General features: G+C 41.5%; 1 protein-coding gene across 1 annotated transcript in view; it reads right to left on the bottom strand.

The window, feature by feature from the left end:
* Positions 1-27,260, bottom strand: part of MAPKAP1 (mitogen-activated protein kinase associated protein 1) — a 180,009-nt gene extending 152,749 nt beyond the window's left edge. The window contains exons 1-2 of the mRNA XM_018553305.1: positions 27,170-27,260; positions 9,833-10,154 (exon numbers count right to left, since the gene is read on the bottom strand). Of these exons, the coding sequence (XP_018408807.1) occupies positions 9,833-10,088 (256 nt within the window). The 5' untranslated portion in view covers positions 10,089-10,154; positions 27,170-27,260. The remainder of the gene's footprint in view (positions 1-9,832; positions 10,155-27,169) is intronic.
* Between the last annotated feature and the right edge of the window lie 547 nt (positions 27,261-27,807).

Raw genomic sequence — 27,807 nt, 5'->3', positions numbered from 1 at the left:
CGAGTCCCTCTCTTCACAGTGCTTTTGGGAATTGCAGCCCCTTGTCGCATGACTCTCCACTGTGAAACATTGTAATTTACTATTCAAGTTTCAGAATCTTGAAACATCAGCCTCCAATACAAGGCCATTCAGAAAACAACAATATCCGTTATAACATTGGGGTAAGATAACGAACGTAAGCAGTGCCACAAAAAGAGGCTAAGATAAAATGATCTTGTTTCACTTGAGTGACTATTAAAGGGATCATCTGCAGATTTCAGCTATGTGTATTTTCTTTCTCATTATTTGAGCTCCTAATAAAGTATCTTGCTGCATAAGAAACACTGTGCTAATGTCACTGTGGTATAGCAACTGAAAGTGGAATCATTTTGAATTTGTACACACCGGAGGTGTTAGACCCCAGTCACACTTATGTGATTTTTTTTGTATGTTGCCCAACGCGCATTAATGTACGGCAAGACGACTGCCATTCTTTTCTATTTTTTTGCCCATCAATGTGTGTATTTGGCCCCATGAAATTTAATGACAGCACATGAAATTGCACGAAACATGCATTTTTCCTGCATTTTAGTGCAAAAGAAGCCCCCACCCCGTAGGAACCTCTACTTTATTTGACTTTCATTGGTCAAAAAAAAAAACACAACAATTTGCACTATAATGTGCTTAAAAAATGCAGATACACCTGCGCTCATGTCTGACTTATCTCAGATAATCTATGTAGTACTAGAAGTTCGTAGGTATGTACAGTTCTTTCAGCTGTATTTGCATTTCAAATACTTTATGAAGGCGTTCTTTATTTTTACGGAGTATACTTCAATTAAAGAGAACATCCTCTTTGATGTAAAAGGTACTTTCTGTTAGAAGTCATGTGAAATGGATAAGTAGAATTTATTTATTACAGGTTTTTATACAATGCAGATAGTTTACACAGCGCTTTACACAATGTAAATTCATAGCAGTCACTGCCCTCAAGGAGTTGACAATCTAACGTGGGCACTTACGGTTTGTTTCTACTGTGCAAGAATGCCACCAAATCTTAAAATGATTAACTAGCTAGTGCTTTCCTATAAGATTTTTTATGCACAACAATCCCATCTAAGCTGCGCTACACTAATTAGCATCCATTCTTTTGGTATATTTATCTCTGTGAATCTATGCAAAACAGGGCATAAATCATGTTCTATTAACATTTGACAGACTATAAGCAAGGAAAGCGGTGATTATAAGACTTGTGTTAATAAGACTTAGGCTATGCTTAGATTAGGGAACTGTACAACATTGAGCTTTACAGCTTAAAATGTTAGAAAAGGAAGGTCTTGCTACAACAGAACCAGCTTCTCGCATTCATATTACAGTGCAGTACTGGGAAAGGAAAAGTTTAAATCTAATTGGATGTTAAACTGCTTCTTTTGGACACTTTCTTATATAAGATATGCTTATGTTTCTATTCAGAGTTAGAACAATCAGCAAAAGAAATCAATCAGTGTGGATACAAATTTAAATATCAGTTAAATTGCATATATAGCAGTGCAGAGTCACCTACTGATAGAATTTGGATCGTATCTGGCTAGCTTAAGAAAGGATTAGAACCCCAGTTGGGTTTTTATTGCTGTGTCCCGTTGGGAATATTCATCCTCTCTAATTTCCTAGTGACCACTATCACCGGGACTGAAAGTTCTGATAATTCCAAAATTTTAGCACTGTCATCCCCAGAACAGGTGAGGGGAAATCTTATGATGGGGACCCCTGTTTCAGTGACAACCATCTAAGAGGGTAATTTCATTCACTTTGAAGAGATTTCCTCTCCCTGTCTGTAGTATTTCCGTGACAGGTATAGTAAAACAATCCGCTAAATCTAAAACGAAAAAAAATACATTCCCCCCTTATTAACACCCCCACACATAAAATAATACACTCCCCCCTTATTAACCCCCCCACACAAAATAATAATACACTGCCCCCCCTGGAGCCCCCGCACCTGTTCATGTCTTTGCAGAGAGGAGGCTGTGAGGAGGATCGATCCCTGATGATCTAGGGGTGATTAGTGAGGTCTGCTGCAGACCTCACTAATATATCCTTTCTTTCAGCCGGAGCTCAGAACTGTCAGAGCTCCGGCCGAAGGAAGCCGGAGCTGACAGGAGCTGCTCTGCGGTGTGCATTCGACACAGATGCAGACTGTGGAGCTGCTCCCGCAAGTCATGTACGCGGTCTGCCACCGCGTGCCTGACATGTCAGCTGGCTGCGGGCCACATAGGACGGGCTCGGACCGGTACTTGGAGACCCAAATTTCCACTCGCCCTCAGTTTAATGAAAGCAGGCGAGTGAAAATTTTTAGCCCTGCTGTAGAGGAACCCATTCTCAAACTTTACAGCAAAACACTTACTTTTCTATTAGCAACTCATTCTATTCTCCCCTGCCAGCTGGGAGGAAGAAGCATAGGTATCTAATTCTGTCCAAAGCTCGTTGTAATGCTGGGCTTACTTATGAGAGCACACATTGTCATTTCTTTTCAACAAATCTCACACGAAGTTTGACTATGAGTGTGTTCTTTTCTGGAGGTAAGTATTGCAGTATTAAATATAGCATCCTTCTTCCATCTTAGTTTATCACAGAAACTTTGAAATTCTTTGAATCTGCTTGCAAAGGCCAGCGAATGGCTGCATGATGCTCGATAATGGTTGCTAAGCACAGCTATAACTGAGAAATCTTCTCTCAAGTCTACCATTTGGTTGGGTTTTTTCGTGCTTTTTTTGTACACACTTTTTTGTGCATTTTCAGGTTTGAGCTAGTTATTAGGAGGAAAAGACAGTTAGGTATGAAAAATGTGCAATCATGCCCCAAAGAAGCTCCTACACTTTTCTGAGAGTCATTTCTGACAGCACATTGTTCAGATGTGAACAGGCACAATAGAATAACATGAAAAACTGAGTGTCAAGCATTTAAGCACTTCTGGAAATGCACTTTAAATCGCTCAGATGTGAATGGGGGCTAACGGTGAAAAATGTGAAACATATTGGCAGTCCTCCCAAAAACTCAAGAGAATCAGTCACGATTGATCATATGCAGTAAATTGAATCTTTAGTCCTAAAAATGTGTCAGGGAAAAAAAAAATCAGTACATCTCTCCAATTCATGCACATTTCACCATGTGCTATCCCATAAAAAATAAATAAACATTTTAAGTACAGGGAAATAACTGTTGATCTGCCAGAAATCTAGTGTACTACATCCAGTGTCCGCTGCTGCACTAAAATCCAAACCAGCATTGTTAACTTTGTCTGCTGGACTACAGAACCCCGCCGATCCCCCACCCCCCTTTGTCTCACTCCATATGCATACATTGATTACTTTTCTAGAAAAATAATGCAGCCTGCCCACACACTGTTGTGTAGGGAAAGGACTCTTTAGAGGTGTAGTTCTGGGGCCTGTCTACATGAATAGGAACTCAGCTCTCAGCGCCTGTCTCTGCAAGAATTTTACAAGCCTAATAATGATGTCAGAGGGAGTAATACATTTTTTTTTTTTACGAGGTAAAGGAAAAAAATAATAATGATGAGACATGAATAAAAGGGCAGAGTAGCTTTAGGGTAATTCTTGGACATGCACTTTAAACTGAAACATTCTGCAGATTACTTTTGATTTCTTCTTGTACAACATGCTCATGCCTTTACAATTTGCAAAGCATTTACAGGTACTAAAGTTAATATAAATCTTGAAATTAAAAGATAATGAAGGATAAAACATACTTTGTTGGGGACAAACTTAACAACTTGTTCTGGGAGCAGCGGGGATCGGAGGGGACACAAAGCCGATAAAACACCAGTTCCTAGCGCGGAGGAGAGAACTAGAGGATCCAACCAACTAATTGATAATGAAAATTGTTGAAAATTATTCTCATTATCGATTAGTTGGTTGCAGCCCTACAATTTACTTCAATTTAGTTTTGAACCACTGACCTACTGCATGAGCAAACTTTCTTTCAGCTTACATAACATACAAATGCAAGACATCTTCCAGAAATTTCCGATCCAATCTAGAATTGATTTTGTATAATCAATCATTCGATGATGAGCACAGATGTAATTAACACTTAACTGTTATCAACGTCACTTGTTAACTGTACTGCATGCCTTTGCACTAAGATGCCCACTCTGTGCACTGTGGAATGTCGATGGGACAAGCCAAAGGAAGGCCTTTTGCAGCCTTTTCTAGTTCAATTAGCTTCTACAACTTTTCTTGTGAGTGACTCTAAAATCCTTTTTTTTTGGATAATGCACATTAACTTGTGATGTCACTGTCAGTGCTGCCCATGCTTCTTTGCAACCATCATTGCTGCAACACACAAAGCAATTTACAATGCAAAGAAAACAAGGGTGACAAGGGTCAGTGACCATTACTGACTTGGTGACTGCTGTACATTAAGGAAAAAATAGGGGCAACAACAAATTAATCTTGCAATATCAATATTAAAGTACATTTACATTTTAAATAAAACCAATTTATTATTATGGCTTTGTTGGACATCAGATCAAATTGTAGATAGAATTCCAGTATCCAGTAATCCAGGAAATACCCAGTGATTCAGATTTGTGTTGTAACATTAGTACATATCTATTACATTTATTTTCTGAACACAGTCAGATAACAATACCATTAAGTGTATCTAAAGCCAAAACGTTTTCTTTTTACACAGTGGTTAAGAGATAGCACCCCTGTCAGGTTTTGATGCTACCTGAGCACCTGTTAGGCCTGGTTCACACCTAGGCGTTTTTGAGCAGTATAAAAAGCGCTTTAAAAATGCCAGCACAAGAAATCTCATGATTATGAATGGCCCCTGTTCACACCTGAGCAGCAAAACACCAAAAGCAGAAAAAACGTACATGAGCATTTTGTGGCAGTTTACAGCTAGTTTTCCTACATAAACTTCAATGGAAATGTCAGGAAACTTGAGGCAGAAGCATGTAGCACATTTGTACGCGCTTTCATCCATTGACTGCAATGTTTCTTGAGCTGCCAGCCAAAACGTGAGTCTTCATGTGCGCGTTTTCACGCGCGCAAAAATGTGCAAAATAAAAGTAAGCTAAACCCAGGCATACAAACGCGCCAAAACGATGCCGGCTTGGTGTGAACGGGGCCTTAAAGAGATTGTCTCTCACTTTCTGTTCTGGGAACAACCTTCTACAAAGAGGAAGTAAAATAAAAAAAAGAAATCAACAAGGAAATGGACAATAGAACAGTTATAGGGGTTCCAGAATTTCCATGCCTAATTTAAAATAAAAAACTTTTTTATTCTGTTTATGTTACTGTTGGAGAATTGTCTTTACTACCCATCTGATGAAAAGGTTGTCCCTGGGACAGTTAGTAAGGGGAAATCTAAATAAACGGATCCCTAGACAACAGTATAACCTGACAGTGGTTCTAATCCTATGCTCCCCCAAACTATAAAAAGTTAGATACACCTCAAATAATGTATTGTGCAGTGCCCATGCAGTTGTAACCAATAACAGTCAATCAAAAATGCCATCCAGCCCTGCAAACATGCTGGAATAACAAATAAAACTGATAGAAATGCTTGTACTGGTGAAGAGTCATAAACTTAAGCTTCAGTAATGAGAAGGTGCTCAGGCAGGCACCCAGAGTTTAAGCATTCTTGTGACATGTTCTAGCCTTAAGCAGGGGTACAGCCCGCACCGGGTGACACCATCAGAGGGGGTGATACCAAACTAACTGACCCTCATTTTGGTGTCACTCCCTCTGAAAAGTCAGGCACTCGTTCATGGACTACATGAGAGAGGAGGGGAGTTGGAGGCATACCTTACCTGCCGGATGAACCTCTCTCTACCGGCGTGCATCACCGAGATGGCTGCCGGCAGTTAAGTGCCCGTGACATCATTATGTGTGTGCATCATGAGCAAGTCACACTGGGTGGCTGCTCCGGGTGACAACAAGCCTGTGGACGCCACTTTAATTTGCAAGCAATGTGGGTATATTAAAAGTGACCCCACCCCCTATTCATTAGTATTCATAGTGGCAACCCCCTCCCCGGACAGTGTATTATTTGCAAAGGCAAAGCTGCTGTTTAGTGATCGTGTTACAATGTATAACAGGGAGGGGGAGAGCTGTTTACAGCCTGCTTTACAATCCGACCCCGGTGTCTGACTGAGTTTCCTGCGGAGAAAATTTTGAATTTCTAGGATTCCGGCCTAATAAAAACCTCATTAAAAAAAAAAATTAAGAAATCTGCAATGTGGGTCATGAAAATGTGCACACATCATCACTGCACCTCTTCATTACCACAATAAATGCTAATCGCTTACAAAGGTGGAAATGAACGTTAAGGCTAAAAAAACGACACAAGGGGAATAAAGCACTGCCACTATTAAAAAAACATTGTTTGTATGTGTGTGCAGCTGATATCTATTCCTTAAAGGTGGAACTAAAAACATTTTTTATTTTTTTTATTATAAAGAGCTGAGTCATCGCAGCACTTTGCTAGGTAACTCTGCCATAAGTGCTAATATTCTGTGCATATTAACACATGGCAAAAAAAAATAAAAAATTATTTGGTCTGGTGGTTTAGTTACACTTAAAAGCAACATCTTCCATTATAAAAAATGTTTTAAATGTAACTATTACCAGACAGTCAGCCTTTGGCGTCTGCTTTTACCACAGAATGTATTTTCTGCCACCATAGGACCCCAAAAATCCAAGGCACTATGATATGCAAATACTGACTTTGCTTCCTTTATTTGGTGCTCAGCTACCCCCTCTGTTCCTTTTATTAATTACTGAGCTTGTCCATCATGTTTAACCAGTTGAGCTTCTGAGCCAGGGGTGGCAAACTCAAATTCATCGGGGGCCGCATCAGCAGTATGGTTACCCTCAAAGGGCCGGTTGTATAGGACTATGCATCTACTCTTTATTATCATAAATAGTTGCCTCTGCATTCAGTTGCTAATGGTTTTAATAATAATTTAAGTAATAACTAGCCTTGAAAACAGAAGCCTAGGAAGAATAACAGCAAGCAGATATTCAAATGTACAATTATTGTACAATTTATAAAAAAAAATTTTTAGGAACAGTAATTTTTTCTTTTATTTTTTTAAACATACAAATATTGCCAGGCAATATTTGGGGTTGATTGTAGTTTATGGTCCCTATACCTCTGTAAAGTGATATGGAATTGGTCAGTATATCCGAAGTTTACTGCTCCACCTGCCATGGTATGTAACCATTGCAGTGCTGTAAAGGGCAGGTGCAGACCAGCGTGGAGCCCATTCACAATTCTGTAGCAGGTGATGTAAATTTGAAAAAGAGGGTCACACATCACTGGTAACATCCACAAGAAACTTTATTGGAGACTGCTCAGACCAAACACCATGGTGTCCTCAATAAAGTTCTCCTGTGGATGATACCAGCAGTCTGCAACCCTCCTTTTCAACGGTCATGGAATTAAATTATTCTCATAATAATTATAAGCAGACATCCAGAGCACCCCACTCCCAATACAGCAGATGTCAAGAGCCCTCCCACCATCAAAAGTATGCTACGTACACAGTGCAGGGGTCAGGATTGCGCCTAAAAATTCCTCACATCTGTACTCTCCCCTACCTTCCTACCTGGACCAGCTCTGGTACCTCCCTGTATAGGCGGCTCCCTCCCTTTGTATTGGGCTATAGTACCTTTTTTTTATGGGTGTGGGTGGATCTCCTGTGCTATCAGTACTTTGCTTTTTTTTTTTACAATAAACTTTTAGCCATTCACATTTCTACCATGGGCTATTGATTCGGCAGTACCTTTGTTATTACTTATGATACAGAAGTGAAGCTTCCTTTGGTGATATTTTATATAATTATTTTAAAAAGCAAGGAAGTAAAACAATAGAAAAAAAATACACCTTTTCACAGCCTGACCAGTAATTATTTTAAAACAAGTCTAAAGCAAATATAAAGTGCTAAGTTTATTCTGTGATTTGTCCTGTTTATCTTCACACCAAAATAGGATTAAGTAGTTAGTCTCCATTTGTTCTTTTTGTAGCATTGCCAAAGGTCTAGCCCCTTTATTATGAGTAGGGATGCACCAGATACCAGTGCAGATACTTGGCATTTTCATGAGAACTACCAGGGTTGCAGCGGTTGCAGCTGGGACCTGGCTCTGGCACTCCACCACTGTCCTGAAATCATTAGTCTGTATTGTTTTAGAAAAACTGTCACATGACAATAAACAAAAATGTATCAGTACTCGTACTTGCAAAAATGGTATCAGTGCATCTCTTTATTTATATTTATAAAAACTAAATCATACATTAAAACAGAGATGTACAAATCCCGGGAGCTCAGTGTGCTCCTTACAAATGACAGCTGCCTCCTAACTTTTGATTTTTTCTCTAGTCTAGTCTTGGAGCTTGAAAAGTATCTGTACTTCTAAATCGGTGCATCCCTAATTATGAGGTCATAAAGCATAAAGCATTTTTAGCTACCTATACTAACACCAACAGCCATAATGAATAAACAAATGTTTTTGTATAAATGGTGCATAATAAAGAAAAAAAAATGGCCGAAAATAGCTAAGGTGAGCAGGGAGAGGAAAGAGATAATTAGGGCAGTACATGACATGACTAGATTTAAAAATGTAGGAAAATGTAATGTAAGAATCATACTGCATTCACCTGCTATTACGCTGTCATATAATATCTTTAGAATACCTTTTTCACATGATTTTTCCTGTGGTTACTGTACAGTAACCACTCTCTCGCTTTCCCCCCTACTGTAGCCAGGTCTGTGGGAAGGGTGAAGCAGAAATGGAATGTTAATCCCAGTGATGTAGTATTCCTGTTCTGGACTTTAAACTTAGTTCCTCTTGCGGCAATTCTCATTGCGGCAGGTGGAGCTTGTTGCGGGACTGCATCCAATACCCTATGTAAGATGGCAAAATTACCTCATAATAAAGGGGGTAGACCTTTGGCAATGCTACAAAAAGAACAAATGGAGACTAACTACTTAAATGCCAATAATATTATTTTTAACTGGACATACATTTTAAAAAAGGTATAAAGGGATTAGTAAAAGAAATAATTAGGAAATACTTTGTTTCTGCTTTTTTTTCAGTAGCTTCTGCATAAGGAAAACCCAGATACTTTGTAATCCGTTGCCCATAGACCCACAGCCAACTACTTTGTATTAGCATTTGTTTACGTTTTAATAAGCACTGATAATACACAGCTGCCGCTCAGCACAAAAGAGATTCTAAGGTCTCTCTCTTTCACATGGGGTTTCCGATCAGGTCCGCCTGTTAGTTTTTTAGGCGTACCAATATTTATGGGCAGCCGTATGTAAATAGACGGACGTCCGTTTACATCCAGTTACTCCTGGCTCCTGCTAGGTCTGGAAAAACAAACGGGATCAGATATCTGTTTCATCAGACCTGAACATGCCAAAACGAGCGTAACTGGATGTAAACGGACGCCCATTCGTTTACATTCAGCTGCCCATGTACTAACATGGGTCCAGTAATGTCAGGTTTTTTCCTTCATCGCAAAATGTAGGAAAAAACTGCATGGACACAGATGTCACGGTGGTGACATCCGTTCCGATCAGGAGGAGATCTGTGCACAGATCCCCTCCTGATTGGAAAGCGTGAAAGGGGCCTAATAGCTGAGATGCAAAGACCAATACCACAAACTGACAACAGATCCCAGCAGCTACACGCATAAGCATGGGCTCAGCAGGAAAGGACTCCAGGGCGTACCAGGTACATCGTAGGTTACTATCTTGGTTGAGAACCAACAAATATTACACTGACCTATTCATTCCAATTAACAGTCCAATTCTTACCTGTGTTTGATCGTCTTCTTATGCCAAAATCCCAGCTAGATGTAATATCAACTGACTGAGAATAAATGTAGCCTTGAGTTTCTCCATTTCCTTGTGCCTGTGAGAGGATCTCTCCAGAGACTGATGATGGGTATAGTTTTTCCAAGTCTACATCATTGTCCATGAGCACCATCTCACACATGCCAGTGTCATCGCTTGTCACATGCGACTGGCGGATATGTGCCAAGATAATCAAGGGATTGTCCAGGAAAGCCATTCTCTTCTCCCGTGCTACATGGGTTTTTATCACCAGAATATCCAGTAATTGATAGAGAACCGTTTCCTGCCAAAAAAATTGAAGAGCCAAAATTGAACACCACATCAACATTTTGTTTTTTTAATCATGATTTTATGGGATTTCTGATAACAGGGAAATCTTACTACTGGAATATCCTAGAATCAAATTTGTCCTAAACGATCAAGTTTTTCAACTAAGTAAGGCTTAGTAAAAGCAAAGGAAAAGTTTAGAACCACCTGAATTGAATAGCTTGGTTAAAAGGCTCTGTGCATTTGTGTACATTGTGAGTGCACTAAAAAAATTACTTACTTTCTTTACATTGCTGCGACGCAGTAAATTCAGTATAGTAAGAGCTCAGACACACTAGAATGCCGTGTAGTGCCCTATAGTGCATGCATTTTCCTTTGCTGATTTGCAATGCAGAGCACTGCATTAGACGACCCATTCAAAATTAAACGGTTGCAATATACCTCAAAGCATAAAAAATAGGTCTGTTTTTTGTTTTTTTAAGCACACAGCAACATACATTGTTGAAGTATGTTCTAGTGCAGATGCCTTCTGGCATTGCATTGTGGTGGCATTTAGAATGAATGGCACCCCAACACAATTTTGTGTAAATGGTGCACTACCTTGTTTTCTTCTTCTCCCTGTCTGATCATGAATAGCACAGAGGACCGAGGCAGGGCCAGAGCTTCAGGGACGAATGTTATTCAGGGACCGTGTTATTCATGATGAGCCAGGTAAAAGAAAAGATGGAGACAGCAGTGTGAAGGGAGAAGCAGGGGTGGAGGACGGAACTGTGGGGATGGAGCTGCTGCAACTGAGCGGGTATTCATGAACGCGCAAGCAACAAATACAAGTTGCTGTCACTCAATGGGACGAGAGAAGAGCGGGAAGGATCCCCACAATATTGTTGGGATCGCTTCTCTGTACAGAGCTTAGCTCTGCCCACAATATATTATATTGAATTGCAAGCTTATTGTGGAAACTAAAAATGGCAAAAAAGTAAGTAGCATCTTTGCATCAGCCTCCTGCAATCCACTATAATGAAAAACACAGACAGAGAGGGAGAAACAGCATGAAGAACTGATCATTTGTCTTGCAGTTGTCATGTGCTTACAGGGAACATGCCAAGAGAGAGCAGAGTGACAGAGAGATGAGCTCATCAGTCTGCTGCTTCTCCTTCATTGTCCAGTCAAAGGCTGGGGGAGGGAAAATACAAGTCTGTACTGTACCTAACAGTACTGATCGCTGAGCGTTTGTAAATAACTGAGGATACAGTATGCTTACTATGTCCCCAGTTATGAATAAACAGGAAGTGTTCTGCATTACTTCCTGTTCATTCATGATTGTGGCGATAGTAACTGATACTATCTCTCCAGTTTATAAATTGACAGGCGCACTCAGTATAGAGGCTTCAAGTTCATTCATAACAGGGGTTGCAGAAACAGGGGTTTTATATTTCTCTCCTCACCGCTGGGACACAGAGCAGCACCCAGTGAGAAGGAGAGAAATAACGGATGCACCGCTATTTCTGCCAGAAAATGGCACTTTCGGCATTTTGCGGCCAATATATCGGTGCATCCCTAGCAGAAAGGACAAGTTATTAGTTACATTGTTCACCTAATATTAAGGAGATGACTGGGTATTCTGTAGTCTTGTCCTAGGGTGAAAACGCTGCTCTTCCATTGATACAGTACAATGATGGAGCGTTGTCATCCTAGGACAGAAAGTGGGTTACTGTCAGGATGACCAGGTACAAAGAAAAAAACCCTCAATAAAGAAAACTAATGCAGTCACAACATCTAAAGTCTGGTAAGCAGCAATAGATATTTTAGCTCCTGGGTATAAATAGGCTTTCAGCTTTAGGACCCATCCACACCAGCTACTACTGCGTTCCACCGCAACGTGGTGGTGTGAACTGTGACAAGGCAAATTGCCTTGTCTTGCTTTGGGGCTGCACTGGCCGTTCTTTTGAAACGCATCTGGTGTGAATTCACCCTCAAACTGAAATTACACAAAGATTGTCTCGCTGAATACTGAAAAATGGCCTGGATGGGAAGGGGGTTTAACACCGCGGATGTCAACTGGTTAATTAAAATGATGAAACAGGATCAAATGTAACAGCCTTGGCTAAAACAATAAAAAAGAGAAATAGATATTTAATCAATCATACTAAGCCCAGTAAACAGGAAGAAGACATAACTCATTCATGATCCAGTCCACATTGTGTCTTCTTTCCCATGGCTCAAGTTAGAACGCAAGTATGATAGACACACAAATCCTAAATTAAAGTAGACAAACGCGCCCAGCTTGCATGCCGCCTTCTATCAATACGGCAAAATGCTAATTTCCTAATTAACAACCTAATTAGGTAATTATGGTGTTGCAGAAGGATGCCGCAATGAAATATGACAACATGGTCACCTCTTTATATGGCACCTGTGGGGCTTTTTCAGCTGTTACCCGCAAAGCCTGCAGTATCAATCGGAGAGCAGATGTCAAAAAGACCTTGGCATTTCCCAGCCTGGTGGATGACGGAGTGCTTCAGACAGGAATTGTTTAACTCATTCAGAGCAAAGCTGATGTAAAAACATGGCGCACGCTCCGAAACGATGACTGGGCGACAGAAAAGACTAAACTTTCTGCTGTATTTAGGTTTATAAATAAAGATTTAATTGCGTATAAGATGAATATGTTCTTTAATAAAATAAAGAAACAAAAAGGAATTTTACCAAGGAAACAGAAAAACAAACTTCCCCACAGACAGAACAGGAACTAAAAACATTGGATTTCAAATATGACATCCCCTTTTTTACATATGATATTCCAGATTATAACCACATTATAAGAGTGGAAATGGTGTATGAATGGCCCATTTCATTTTATCTCAGGAGCCAGGCACTCAATTGTCTGAGCTTGCCCTAATACTCAACATAGTCATCGTTGCTTAAACTACACTTAAACCCAATCACTAAAATCTCACATAAGTCTTGACATTTTAAAGTCACTTCTAAAGTCAGATTCGCTATTTCTGAAACTGAACTCTGGAATAGGCAAATATTGTCTTATTAAAAGAGCCATGTGTGGTCTTACTTGAATCTCGGTTTGCTTTGAGTATTTCTTCCAGATCTGTGACGTAATCCAGTTTGAAACTTTACCTAAAGACCAGTCACTGTTTATCTTTCTCCTTCTGCAGGGTGACTGGTCTTGTATCCACCCCTTCTGGTACTTTTCTGCAGGTGGCCTGTAGTGGGTGGGGCCTGCTGGGCCCCTCTCAAAGCTCTGCTCTCTGTACAGACTACATACGGCGCATTGATAAAGTCAATACTACTTTCAAAGGGTAATAGCTGGGTTTAAAATGGCATTTGGTGCACACAAAGTAGATTTATTTCCTTGGTGGCAAAGGAAATAAAGAGACATAGTCACCTTGCCCATTCAAGGCAAAGTGAAAGTTACTGCCTAAAAGTGACCCGACGATACTCACCAACACTCCTTCGCTGCTCCTTTCACCGTCAAAGCCAGCAGCAAAATATCTGGGTTTTGTCAGACACTAGAGGAAGAAGTAGTGTCGCACCCTTTGTAATGTGTCAGTGCTCGGATTTAACAATTGGTTGCCAGACCCAAACAAGGTGACGTGATGTCAAATGCTTCCCCATACCCAGAATAAACAGGAATTTTCACTGGCTGAGGCAGCTGAAGGAGCAGCAGGAAAGCACTGTCCAGTATAAGCGGATGGGGGGGTCTTTATATACATATTGTCAGTTTGCCCTAAAATGTCAGTGTCTGTATAAATTCTACAGCTTTTATTACAATTATACCTGGTAACACTGCTATGCACGCCCTTGCAGGCGCTTTCTGTTATGGGTTTACAGTGGGCTGCCCCTCTCCCAATATAAACTGCAAGCGGCCATACTCTCACCATCAGCAAACCTACCCTGAGAGCAAACCTACCCTGAGAGCTACAATCCGTAGCACTGTCTGGAGTGCAAGAATGTAGACAGGAAGTGGTTTCAGAAAATCATTATCATTGTTAACACAGAGGTGGAAAAAAAAGTAAAGACAGTAAAAGAAGAAAAAAAAATTGTTTCTGAAACACAGTGTGAACTAGCACCAGAGAAGACAAGGCTAAGTGGAATGCCACAGAAGCTTCATCACTGCAAACCTTCCTCCCCTTCATTTTACAGCAGCCCTGGTTATGCTGGGTGCCGATCTCCGCGCTGTGCACACTTAACACAACAACAAAGGTTGCACATCCAGTAACGTCATGGGAGGTGTGAAGGAGCGGTTACGGTTTATACATTTTGGAAGAAAGGGCTGTCTTTGTTCACTCGGCTAGTTTGTTCCTTGCCTTGCTGCACAGGATTTTAGAGTTTTTGTTAAATTGGATCCTGCTACAAACATATATGGCTACCTGGGAAATGTTAGCATAAACACACACTTTAAAATATGTAAAGTTCTATAATGCTGACAATTAAAATCACAGCTCCACTGAGTACCATTGACAATTCAAGAACCTGTACAAGCCAGGTAACAAACACCTCTGACCAGGATGCATCTATTACTGCTGAGTTCTATAATATCAAATCTGCAAGGAAGGGAAAGATGGGTTTTAAAGGGACCCTGTAAAGTTCATCCCTGGGCAAACCAAAAAAACTGCCCTACAGTGCACAGGTTAAATGTTCATTTATGCCTAGGGGACAATTTTACTTAACTGATCTCTGTTTTCTCTGGGCTGCTAGGCTGGCCCCCACAGCCTCCATTGCTCCAGCAGTCTAAGGACCAATGACATCATTGCATCTATTGCAGGTTTCATAGACTTGCATTAGACAAGACGACAAAGGGACAGAGAGAGGTGAGTTCTGAAAGCCAGGGGTGTGGGGATCAGATAATTAAAGGTGCTTTACTTTGGTACCCCAGGCATAATTAAGCACTTAACCCTTGCAGTGCGGGAATAGCCCCACTGTAAGGGTAGTTTTTTGGTTCGGCTGGAGATGGGCTTTAAGGGCCTGTTCACACGACGTCCGTTTTCTGTGCTGATCTGATCCATAAGCTTCTGGACTAAAAATGCATCCCAATGTATTTTATGGGCTACAGTGCGCAGTCCGTTCAGGTTACGAAAAAAATACTGCATGTCACATTTTGTCCGGTCAGGAAACGGACCGGAAACACAAAACACGTCAAAAACGCACTGCAGCTAACATACTGACAGCCCCACTCCAGCATCAAAAACGCAGCAAAAACGCACTGCATCAGTAGCACCGTGCCTGCAGATCCGCACCTGATCAGGACCTGATATCATGTGAACAGGCCCTAACTGTACTAATTGAGTAGCAGTAATAAAAAGCAACTACTTAGACGTTCCCAGCAAAGGTAGATCCAAACACGTGGCCAGGTAATGCTTGTGGAATGGAGAATTATCTTCAGTAACCTTATTTTACTAGCATAGGTTGCACACACAAAATGTTAAAGTGCAGTTATGGTTTCAAGTGACTGTCTCTATGTCCAAAGCCCGAGAGTCAAATCATCATTCTGTTCCACTGCCACTCGCATCTGATGCTTCCGCTTGTATCGGATAGCAGAAGGGTAGGCAACCTCGGTACTCCAGCTGTAGTGGAACTACAAATCCCATGAGGCACTGCCACAGGCTTGACTTCCAGAGGCAGAAGCATAATAGAATTTGTAGTTTTCCAGGGGTAGCCATCCACTATGTCACTTTTTTTCCCCATATCTCTACAGGTTGAACGCAATGGACTTTTTTGTGTCCTTTTTCAATCTGACTAACTATGTAACTATGTACGGTATATGCACGGTGCGTGCTTACGCGCAAGTGGTTTTTCAAAACAAACAACACTTCCAGCCTCCAGCCTCCTGTGTACCCTCTGCGGTCTGTGTACCCTCTGCGGTCTCCATAGTGATAGCTTGGGGACAGCGCTGTGACTACAGCCATTGGTGAGCCGCCTTACCTGTACAAGGCGAGCAGAATGGACAAGGGGGACACAGAGGGACTACAGGTAAAGGGGATCCGGGGGCAGAGTGCTGGGAGATGACCGGATTGTAAAAGCTGAGCCAAATACGAATCTCGCCAGAGCCAAATACGAATCTCGCCAGAGCCAAATACGAATCTCGCCAGAGCCAAATACGAATCTCGCCAGAGCCAAATACGAATCTCGCCAGAGCCAAATACGAATCTCGTCAGAGCCAAATACGAATCTCGCCAGAGCCAAATACGAATCTCGCCAGAGCCAAATACGAATCTCGCCAGAGCCAAATACGAATCTCGCCAGAGCCAAATACGAATCTCGCCAGAGCCAAATACGAATCTCGCCAGAGCCAAATACGAATCTCGCCAGAGCCAAATACGAATCTCGCCAGAGCCAAATACGAATCTCGCCAGAGCCAAATACGAATCTCGCCAGAGCCAAATACGAATCTCACCAGAGCCAAATACAAATCTCACCAGAGCCAAATACAAATCTCACCAGAGCCAAATACAAATCTCACCAGAGCCAAATACAAATCTTACCAGAGCCAAATACAAATCTCACCAGAGCCAAATCTCACCAGAGCCAAATACAAATCTCAACAGAATCAAATTTCACCAGAGCTAAATACAAATCTCACCAGAGCCAAATACAAATCTCAACAGAATCAAATTTCACCAGAGCTAAATACAAATCTCACCAGAGCCAAATCTCACCAGAGCCAAATACAAATCTCAACAGAATCAAATTTCACCAGAGCTAAATACAAATCTCACCAGAGCCAAATCTCACCAGAGCCAAATACAAATCTCAACAGAATCAAATTTCACCAGAGCTAAATACAAATCTCACCAGAGCCAAATCTCACCAGAGCCAAATACAAATCTCAACAGAATCAAATTTCACCAGAGCTAAATACAAATCTCACCAGAGCCAAATCTCACCAGAGCCAAATACAAATCTCAACAGAATCAAATTTCACCAGAGCTAAATACAAATCTCACCAGAGCCAAATCTCACCAGAGCCAAATACAAATCTCAACAGAATCAAATTTCACCAGAGCTAAATACAAATCTCACCAGAGCCAAATCTCACCAGAGCCAAATACAAATCTCAACAGAATCAAATTTCACCAGAGCTAAATACAAATCTCACCAGAGCCAAATCTCACCAGAGCCAAATACAAATCTCAACAGAATCAAATTTCACCAGAGCTAAATACAAATCTCACCAGAGCCAAATCTCACCAGAGCCAAATACAAATCTCAACAGAATCAAATTTCACCAGAGCTAAATACAAATCTCACCAGAGCCAAATCTCACCAGAGCCAAATACAAATCTCAACAGAATCAAATTTCACCAGAGCTAAATACAAATCTCACCAGAGCCAAATCTCACCAGAGCCAAATACAAATCTCAACAGAATCAAATTTCACCAGAGCTAAATACAAATCTCACCAGAGCCAAATCTCACCAGAGCCAAATACAAATCTCAACAGAATCAAATTTCACCAGAGCTAAATACAAATCTCACCAGAGCCAAATCTCACCAGAGCCAAATACAAATCTCAACAGAATCAAATTTCACCAGAGCTAAATACAAATCTCACCAGAGCCAAATCTCACCAGAGCCAAATACAAATCTCAACAGAATCAAATTTCACCAGAGCTAAATACAAATCTCACCAGAGCCAAATCTCACCAGAGCCAAATACAAATCTCAACAGAATCAAATTTCACCAGAGCTAAATACAAATCTCACCAGAGCCAAATCTCACCAGAGCCAAATACAAATCTCAACAGAATCAAATTTCACCAGAGCTAAATACAAATCTCACCAGAGCCAAATCTCACCAGAGCCAAATACAAATCTCAACAGAATCAAATTTCACCAGAGCTAAATACAAATCTCACCAGAGCCAAATCTCACCAGAGCCAAATACAAATCTCAACAGAATCAAATTTCACCAGAGCTAAATACAAATCTCACCAGAGCCAAATCTCACCAGAGCCAAATACAAATCTCAACAGAATCAAATTTCACCAGAGCTAAATACAAATCTCACCAGAGCCAAATCTCACCAGAGCCAAATACAAATCTCAACAGAATCAAATTTCACCAGAGCTAAATACAAATCTCACCAGAGCCAAATCTCACCAGAGCCAAATACAAATCTCAACAGAATCAAATTTCACCAGAGCTAAATACAAATCTCACCAGAGCCAAATCTCACCAGAGCCAAATACAAATCTCAACAGAATCAAATTTCACCAGAGCTAAATACAAATCTCACCAGAGCCAAATCTCACCAGAGCCAAATACAAATCTCAACAGAATCAAATTTCACCAGAGCTAAATACAAATCTCACCAGAGCCAAATCTCACCAGAGCCAAATACAAATCTCAACAGAATCAAATTTCACCAGAGCTAAATACAAATCTCACCAGAGCCAAATCTCACCAGAGCCAAATACAAATCTCAACAGAATCAAATTTCACCAGAGCTAAATACAAATCTCACCAGAGCCAAATCTCACCAGAGCCAAATACAAATCTCAACAGAATCAAATTTCACCAGAGCTAAATACAAATCTCACCAGAGCCAAATCTCACCAGAGCCAAATACAAATCTCAACAGAATCAAATTTCACCAGAGCTAAATACAAATCTCACCAGAGCCAAATCTCACCAGAGCCAAATACAAATCTCAACAGAATCAAATTTCACCAGAGCTAAATACAAATCTCACCAGAGCCAAATCTCACCAGAGCCAAATACAAATCTCAACAGAATCAAATTTCACCAGAGCTAAATACAAATCTCACCAGAGCCAAATCTCACCAGAGCCAAATACAAATCTCAACAGAATCAAATTTCACCAGAGCTAAATACAAATCTCACCAGAGCCAAATCTCACCAGAGCCAAATACAAATCTCAACAGAATCAAATTTCACCAGAGCTAAATACAAATCTCACCAGAGCCAAATCTCACCAGAGCCAAATACAAATCTCAACAGAATCAAATTTCACCAGAGCTAAATACAAATCTCACCAGAGCCAAATCTCACCAGAGCCAAATACAAATCTCAACAGAATCAAATTTCACCAGAGCTAAATACAAATCTCACCAGAGCCAAATCTCACCAGAGCCAAATACAAATCTCAACAGAATCAAATTTCACCAGAGCTAAATACAAATCTCACCAGAGCCAAATCTCACCAGAGCCAAATACAAATCTCAACAGAATCAAATTTCACCAGAGCTAAATACAAATCTCACCAGAGCCAAATCTCACCAGAGCCAAATACAAATCTCAACAGAATCAAATTTCACCAGAGCTAAATACAAATCTCACCAGAGCCAAATCTCACCAGAGCCAAATACAAATCTCAACAGAATCAAATTTCACCAGAGCTAAATACAAATCTCACCAGAGCCAAATCTCACCAGAGCCAAATACAAATCTCAACAGAATCAAATTTCACCAGAGCTAAATACAAATCTCACCAGAGCCAAATCTCACCAGAGCCAAATACAAATCTCAACAGAATCAAATTTCACCAGAGCTAAATACAAATCTCACCAGAGCCAAATCTCACCAGAGCCAAATACAAATCTCAACAGAATCAAATTTCACCAGAGCTAAATACAAATCTCACCAGAGCCAAATCTCACCAGAGCCAAATACAAATCTCAACAGAATCAAATTTCACCAGAGCTAAATACAAATCTCACCAGAGCCAAATCTCACCAGAGCCAAATACAAATCTCAACAGAATCAAATTTCACCAGAGCTAAATACAAATCTCACCAGAGCCAAATCTCACCAGAGCCAAATACAAATCTCAACAGAATCAAATTTCACCAGAGCTAAATACAAATCTCACCAGAGCCAAATCTCACCAGAGCCAAATACAAATCTCAACAGAATCAAATTTCACCAGAGCTAAATACAAATCTCACCAGAGCCAAATCTCACCAGAGCCAAATACAAATCTCAACAGAATCAAATTTCACCAGAGCTAAATACAAATCTCACCAGAGCCAAATCTCACCAGAGCCAAATACAAATCTCAACAGAATCAAATTTCACCAGAGCTAAATACAAATCTCACCAGAGCCAAATCTCACCAGAGCCAAATACAAATCTCGCCAGAGCCAAATACAAATCTCACCAGAGCCACATACAAATCTCACCAGAGCTAAATACGAATCTCACCAGAGCCAGGTCTAAATCTCACCAGAGCCAGATCCAAATCTCACCAGAGCCAAATACAAATCTCACCAGAGCCAAATACAAATCTCACCAGAGCCACATACAAATCTCACCAGAGCTAAATACAAATCTCACCAGAGCCAAATACAAATCTCACCAGAGCTAAATACAAATCTCACCAGAGCCAAATACAAACCTCACCAGAGCCAAATACAAACCTCACCAGAGCCAAATACAAATCTCACCAGAGCCAAATACAAATCTCACCAGAGCCAAATACAAATCTCACCAGAGCCAAATACAGATCTCACCAGAGCTAAATACAGATATTACCAGGCCTTTCCCTCACCAAGATCTTGTGAGATTTTGCAGTTTACAGATGAGATTTCTCAGGAAGGCATTGGTGTAGTCTTCCCAGGACGCATATTTGAGGCCAGGGCTACATCGCCAGTGCCTCATCAACCAGGACGTGGAAAAACAGTAAGCAAAACATTTTTATTTAACTAATCAATGCAACATTTTCTCATATCAGCTTGCAGAGCTCCATGCTGATGTGATTTTAATGAAAGTAGGTAAAGGTCCACTTTAATGTCTAACCCACTTTTTCATTTATATATTTTTTAAAGCTTGGAACTTCAAGGCACCACCTCTCGTCCAATCAGAGAACTCCTAGTATTAATTTATAAAAAATACTAGGTGCTTGCTGAATGGCCGCTTTGCTGATTTAAGACTCAATGTTCTCTGGCGAGGACATACAGCATATACACATAGTACCACTATGTTCAATTAATTTTTATCTGAACTCTTGCATGTCATTCCAACACAGAAAAAATCACAAAGGTTTTTAATGTAATAAATAGCCTGCTGTTTCTCTGCATCCAGACATCACCAAAAGTCAGATTAAGATCAATGCAACCAAAGCACAGTCTGTACTTATGGCATGTCGTCCCCTTGGACAGTATCCAGTCCAAGAAGTATACTTCTCAGAAGGATTTGTCTTTTGCAAGGCATTTTTATGAGTTTGAGACATCATTTATGTAAAATACATTGGCAGGTACTACAAAAAGCAATGTTCCAAATAGCATGAATCTATTATGATAGGAAATTAGGTCTTAATGAGGAGCTAACACCGTTTTTTCTATATACTGCTTTTAGTTTATTCATGACACTATTTATGGTTGTATGGCAGTGTGGGTCTGCAAATAAATGCAGCAAAAAACACAGCTCACCCAAAGGGCTCATGCACACAGGCGCAAATACAGGTGTATTGGAATACACCATATATTATGCCGGTACTTAAGGAGCCCAGGAGCCGCAGCATTTTTTTCCACAGGAATACATGGACATAAAATGCTGTTCAAGGATTTGCATGCATAAATCTGTATACAGCTGTTCTGTCTGTACATTCCTATGGACAGAAAAGCCAAATGCAGGGCGTCGCAAATGCAGGCATATTACATGCTGTATGCCAATATACCTGTATATGCAGCTGTGTGCATGAGCCCTAAATGTTGGTATTTTGTGCTGATTAGCTGAATAGGGTTCTGGGGATTTTTTTGGCATTTCCTTTGTTATGTAGGGTACAAAGTCAACTCCAACTATACATAAGTGAAACCACTGACATTATGTAGCCTCATTCATTAATTGTGCAAGGTTTATTCTAGTTAGTACATAAACACATTATTATTAAAACATGTTTACAGATGTTCACTGATCTCTGGCCGCTTTCTATCCTGGTACCCCTCATCGGCAGGTGAGTAACTGACACATGACAGGGAATGGGGGTAAGATCAGTTGGGGGGAAGGTGCGGCATGTTACAAACACTGCCGGCAACTGGGAATATAAATAAATAAGGTATTGCAGCCAGGAGGCTGTTTATATGCCGCCAGTACTGCAAATGTAATTAGCGAAACGGTTAGGCCTTGTTCACACCAAATGCAGACCAGATCTGCATGAGTTTCTGCACACGGAGTGTGGTGGATTGTGCCGCGTTTATGCCTCGTTTTGGATGCGTTCCGGGCCGTTTTTTTTGTTTAAAATGGGCTTTCAGTGCGTTCCAGGGCGTTTGCATGCGTTTTTTATGCATTTGCATGCATTCCAGAGCGTTCCAGAGCAGGTAAAATAGGGTTTGCTGCAGTTTTTTTACATGCTCTGGAACTGAACGCTGCGGTGTGAACTAGAGCCCAAAATACCGTTGGAATACATTGGACGCAGTTTTGATCCGGTCTGTAACAGATCTGCTCTGCTCCTGGAACGCACTTGGTGTGAACAAGCCCTTCTGGAACAACGTAATTTGGAGTGATGAGACTAAAATTTTATTTTATAGTCACATAGACACTATGGGGTTGATTTACTAACCTTTTAAACACACCACGAACGTGTATACACCTCTGTAGTGTGTTCCCTCCCAGCATGATCTATGGGAGGAATCGAAACACCTTTGTAGTGTGTACACACCCAGCAGGTGTGTTGTGCAAAGCCCTGCAATGAATTGCAAGGTAATGTGGTGTAAATTAGCTCTATGTTATGTTGCTTGCGTTGATGAATGCAGGAATGTAAATGCATGAGCTAACCATTTTTGTCTAAACTGTGAAGCAGCATTATATATGCATCATGTGCATGATTTTTCCATATATGGCATTAGTGGAAATATGCTTTTAGAGACTTTTTGGTTGATAAATACGTTTTGCTGTGTGAAAATCACACACACCTGGTGTGTGTGTGTGTTTAGGTTAGTAAATCACCCCCTATGTATGGAGAGACCTACAGATTTGAGGGTGTGTAAGCTCCAGCTCCAGAGCATATTACCAGAAATATTGGGGGGAAAATGTCAGCCTGGAAGCAACACATTGCGCGAACTTAGACTTCCAGCATGACAATGATCTGAAACATAGTGCCAAGTAAACCCTTCAGTGGCTTCAGCAGAAAAAAGTAAAGGTTCTGGCTCCTGACATCAACAATGAGACACTATGGGGAGATCTCAAACATATAGTTCATATGCTAAACAACCAAAAAAGTTACAGGACCTGGAAGTTTTTTTTGCCAAGAAGAATAGGCATGGGAAATAAATTGCCTCATTCACAACTATCACAACAGACAGCAAGCTGCCACCAATGCAAAAATGGGCAATACACAATATTAAAAATCACATCAGCATGCAACTCTGATGCTGATACGAAAACATCTTTCATTCATTAGTTAAAAAAACATTTTTATTTTATTTACAATTTCTTATTTTCTACTTCCTGGTCCTCTTTGGCACAAATTATGTAATGTGCACAAGAGTTGCATCCTGGGAAGGTTACAGCAGCAGAGCATTGCTGGGAAATCTCATCTGTAATCTCATGAGATCTCAAGGAAAGGCATTTTCCTCCCCTGAGATGATGTGCATGGTCACATGTCCTAGTCACATGTGCCAGAGTTCCAAGGAAGTATTGAATCATCTGCCCTTAGTAAAAATGGCCACTGTGAGAAGAATAGGGAGGAAAAGAAAAACAAGGTATGCTAGAAGTATCTGTTTGTAGATTGTTATCACTAAACATTTCTAAAGGTGCCTTTGTTGTTCTTTTGAATATATGGGTAAAGTTGCTCCTTAATGTCAATATCCTGAAATTATTTCAGTTACTGAATCTCAAGCTGGACAGATAATTCATTATTTCACTTACTCTAACTGCATAGAATTGGTTTTCCTTGGACTACTTGTCTCTTCATGTGGAGAAGCACATCTTTTATAAGATCAGATTACTGGTGGTCTGGTATGCCCTTGGTGAATAGAGATTTTACTTGCAGCATATGGGTCACTCTCTAGGGCTGAACTGGCCACTGCATCCTTGGATTTCCTCCCTCGAAATATATCAGACCAAACTCAACTGCACATACAACATAACACTTCTTGGAGACTTGCAGACAGACTCTGTAGACATTAGATCCAAAAGTAAATAAGGTTCAGGACTCTGAGGCTGGGTTCACACCTGGGCGTTCCTAATAGGCGCGTTTTATGCTCGTTTTTTAAGCACGATTTTTGTTCAGTGAAACGTGCGTTTCAGTTAAACCTCCCTGGCTGTAGGATTTTTTTTTTCTTTTTTTCTCTCCTTTTTTTTAAACTTTTAAACTTCCCGCCGGTTCCGCCCCCCTAGCCACGTGGACGCTCCCAAGGGACGGAACCCGGAAGATGGCAGCGGCCGGAGGACACAGCGGGGATCGCGGACAAGGTAAGACCTACGCTGTATTCCCGAGTGTGGATTGGGGTTACCGCTTTGTTAACCCCGAGCCACACTCGGGAATACCAATGGATACGCGCTGAAATCCGCCCCAAAGAAGCTCCTGTACTATTTTGGGCTTAGGACGTTTTTCGCGCGCGTCAAAACGCGCTGAAATACGCCCGGGTGGGAACCATGCCCATAGGAGTTAATAGGATTCTACATTTTTGAACGTTTTTCAGTGCTTCGATCAGCGCTAAAAAACGCCCAGGTGTGAACCCAGCCTGAGACACTATTCTGGGCCATCCATAATAAATCTACTGGCTCTTCTGTGGTGTGAGAAATTATTTGTCGAAACATGTTGCTGCTGGCCGGTGGCTAGATTCTGCGGTCAGCAGGAGAATGTGAACAATGGAGAGGAATAGCCAGCCTTCTATCAGCTATTTAAAATTGCATATTAAAATTCATCTTTAATTATCTATTAATGACTTTTATATCTACCTAAACCTCAGCTTTAAAGGCTCTAACCTTTTTCATCAAAACACCTGACAAAGGTAACATTTACATTGTCCCACAGCAACCAATAAAACAAAAAAGAGGCGTACACGGTTTATAAAAGACAGTCATATTATATATGCTGCTGCTCAATTTACACAAGCATAAGACAAGATCTCCTGTGCACATTGCATGTTAAAGACCAACTGCAGGCTTAGTGGTATAATCTGCAAGGAACAGCACTGGAGAGGAGGTGAGTTGATTCTGATTGGCTCATCACTGTGACCAGCAACCTCCCCAGAAAAGCATGGGAGGGGTAATGCTGGCCAACAACACTACCAATTGGTGACGTTTGCAGTTTAGAACGCTGCAGATTTTTAGATTTCACAGGCCCCACCCCAGAATTTACAAAAGAGGGCTGAAGGAATGTACAGTGAGGAAAATAATTATTTGATCTCCTGCAGATTTTGTAAGTTTGGCCACTTACAAAGAAATTGTGGGTCCATTGGCCCAACATTGAGGGGCCAATGGACGAGGCCATGTATTGTAAAATCTTGGATCAGAACCTCCTTCCCTCAGCCAGAACAATGGAGATGGGTCCTGGATGGGTCTTTCAGCATGGCAATGACCCAAAACATACCGCCAAGGCAACAAAGTAGTGGCATTTGTATCATGTGTTTATATATATATATATATATATTTGTGTGCACCAAATGCCTTTGCAAATCTAGTTATTACCTTGTAAAAGTAGCCATGAAATCATCATTGTGCTGTACACAGACTGCACAGAGCTGTGGGAGGGGTCCAATAAACTATTGTTTTTCCAGATCTCCGCCTAATCTGACAGAGAAATACAGTAACAGAGAGAGGCTGAGCCAGGAGCAGCTGCTTCATCCCTCAGCCTAGCTGAGCAGAATAGAGAAGGGAGGAGGCAGCCGGCAGGATCCTTCTGATGAGGGTCAGGATGGACACTTAAATGGAGTCAGCAGTCCTGTGTTGCCCCCGAACCCCTTATTCACTGTCTGATCCCAGAGGAGAGAGTAATATAGTGAGCTGCTATAGCTCAGTGTATTGCTCCCTGCACAGGGACAATGTGTGAGTGTGCACTGTCACTGTGTAATATGTGCCCTCTTTGGTTTTAAAGGAGAACTATGAGGTGAGTGCTTTTCACTCACCTCATAGTTCTAGCCGACCTGTGACAATAAGACTGTCACAGGTCGGCTCAGTAGATCGGGAAGTGAGCAAACACATACCGGCGTTCGCTCACCTGTCGATCCTGTCACAGCTCTCTGCCGTGACAGGGGAGGGGCTGGATTCCCCCCTCCTCGCTCCGATCCGCCAGCGCTGACTGGCGGAACGGACGGGGGAGGGTACAGCTGGCTCTGCCTTTAGATAGGCAGAGCCAGCTGTCAGTCACGCAGCTGGGCTGATCCCGGCACAATTGTCGGGATCCGCTTCAGCTGCGGCGTCTCAGTATACCGCAAGCAGCTGCTCGCGGTATACTGCGGCGTATCAGTATACTGAGCCTAGGGTGACGGGAGGACACTAGTTTGTGTCCTCCCGTTACCCTAAGGAGAACTATGGGGAAAAGACCTAACCCCATAGTTCTCCTTTAAGGGTCACTGTGCACACCTTTGTACACAAAATACACATGGCACATCACAAGGCCATTTATAATTGATCAGGCCCTACCTATGCAGAGAACACAGCAGTCCTTACACACCGCAGACTGCCTGCAGAAAACTATAGTAGGGGGTGGAGACAAGACCAGTCATTCTGCACAATGAGACGGAGAACAGCAGTGACCGGTCTTTATTACAGGAAGCTCCTGCACACAGGCAAAACTTCACACCGGCTTACCGCACAGATCTGGAACAAATACAAAGAACACACCAAGATTCAAGGAAGAACACACAACTTGTATTTATACAATGTTTGCTCATCCTGGAGTGCAGCTTTAACTCTAGTTGGAACCACAAATAAACAACCTATTTGGGGCCATGTAGGTCCAGCAGAGGTTGTAAAACCCAAAAAAGCCCCCACCCCCAGGCAGGACCAGTGTTTGCTGTGTGGATAGAACACATGCAATCAGCGGTCACTGACAGTCTGTATTTGCTGCACGTTTGGTGAAGTGTGTGGAAGACATCGTCGCTCCCTCACCTCAGCTCCACCTGTCACCGGAAACCGACCATCAGTCCTCAATGAGCAAACGATAAACACCAGCGGAGGAGATTTGATGACGTTAGAGTCATGTGACCTGGCTCATGTGTGACGTAACGGGAGCCATGTGATCGAGGTGTGCAGTGTGGGAAGAGGGGAGGCGGCGGAATTCAACTTGAATTGTGTCAGCGTGCGAGGTACCAGGGCTCTGTGTAGATACAGGTGGAGAGTCCGCTTGCACCAAGATATGTATATGATTAATTCCAAGGAAATACGTTCATTATTTCCGGGGATGGTTCGCTGCCTCTGTTTCATAGCTCCCAGTCACTGTTTCTCTCCCATCCTCAGAGGTGCCTCGTTTGCATCTGATGTAGTGTAATGTACCGTGCAAAGTGTATTTATAGTGATCTACATTATAGTGGTTCAGTTACTAGAGGCGAACAGGCTGTTTACTGGTAAGGACATTTTCCTTCTGCTTCAGAGGTAAATATTCACTTTGCAAACTATACCCGATCACGTGCAAGGAGATTTAAAAAAAAAAAGTATGGTTTGCTTGCAGGTGATTGGATGATGGAAGTTAGCGGATTGGCTTGCTCTTATCTGCTCCACTCGCTCTTACACAATTATATTTTTGGGAG

Source organism: Nanorana parkeri, unplaced genomic scaffold, assembly GCF_000935625.1.
Source record: "Nanorana parkeri isolate BGI_ZX_2015 unplaced genomic scaffold, ASM93562v1 scaffold116, whole genome shotgun sequence".
Lineage (NCBI taxonomy): Eukaryota > Metazoa > Chordata > Amphibia > Anura > Dicroglossidae > Nanorana > Nanorana parkeri.
The sequence above is the reverse complement of the archived record's forward strand: the minus strand, read 5'-3'. Positions and strand labels throughout refer to the sequence as shown.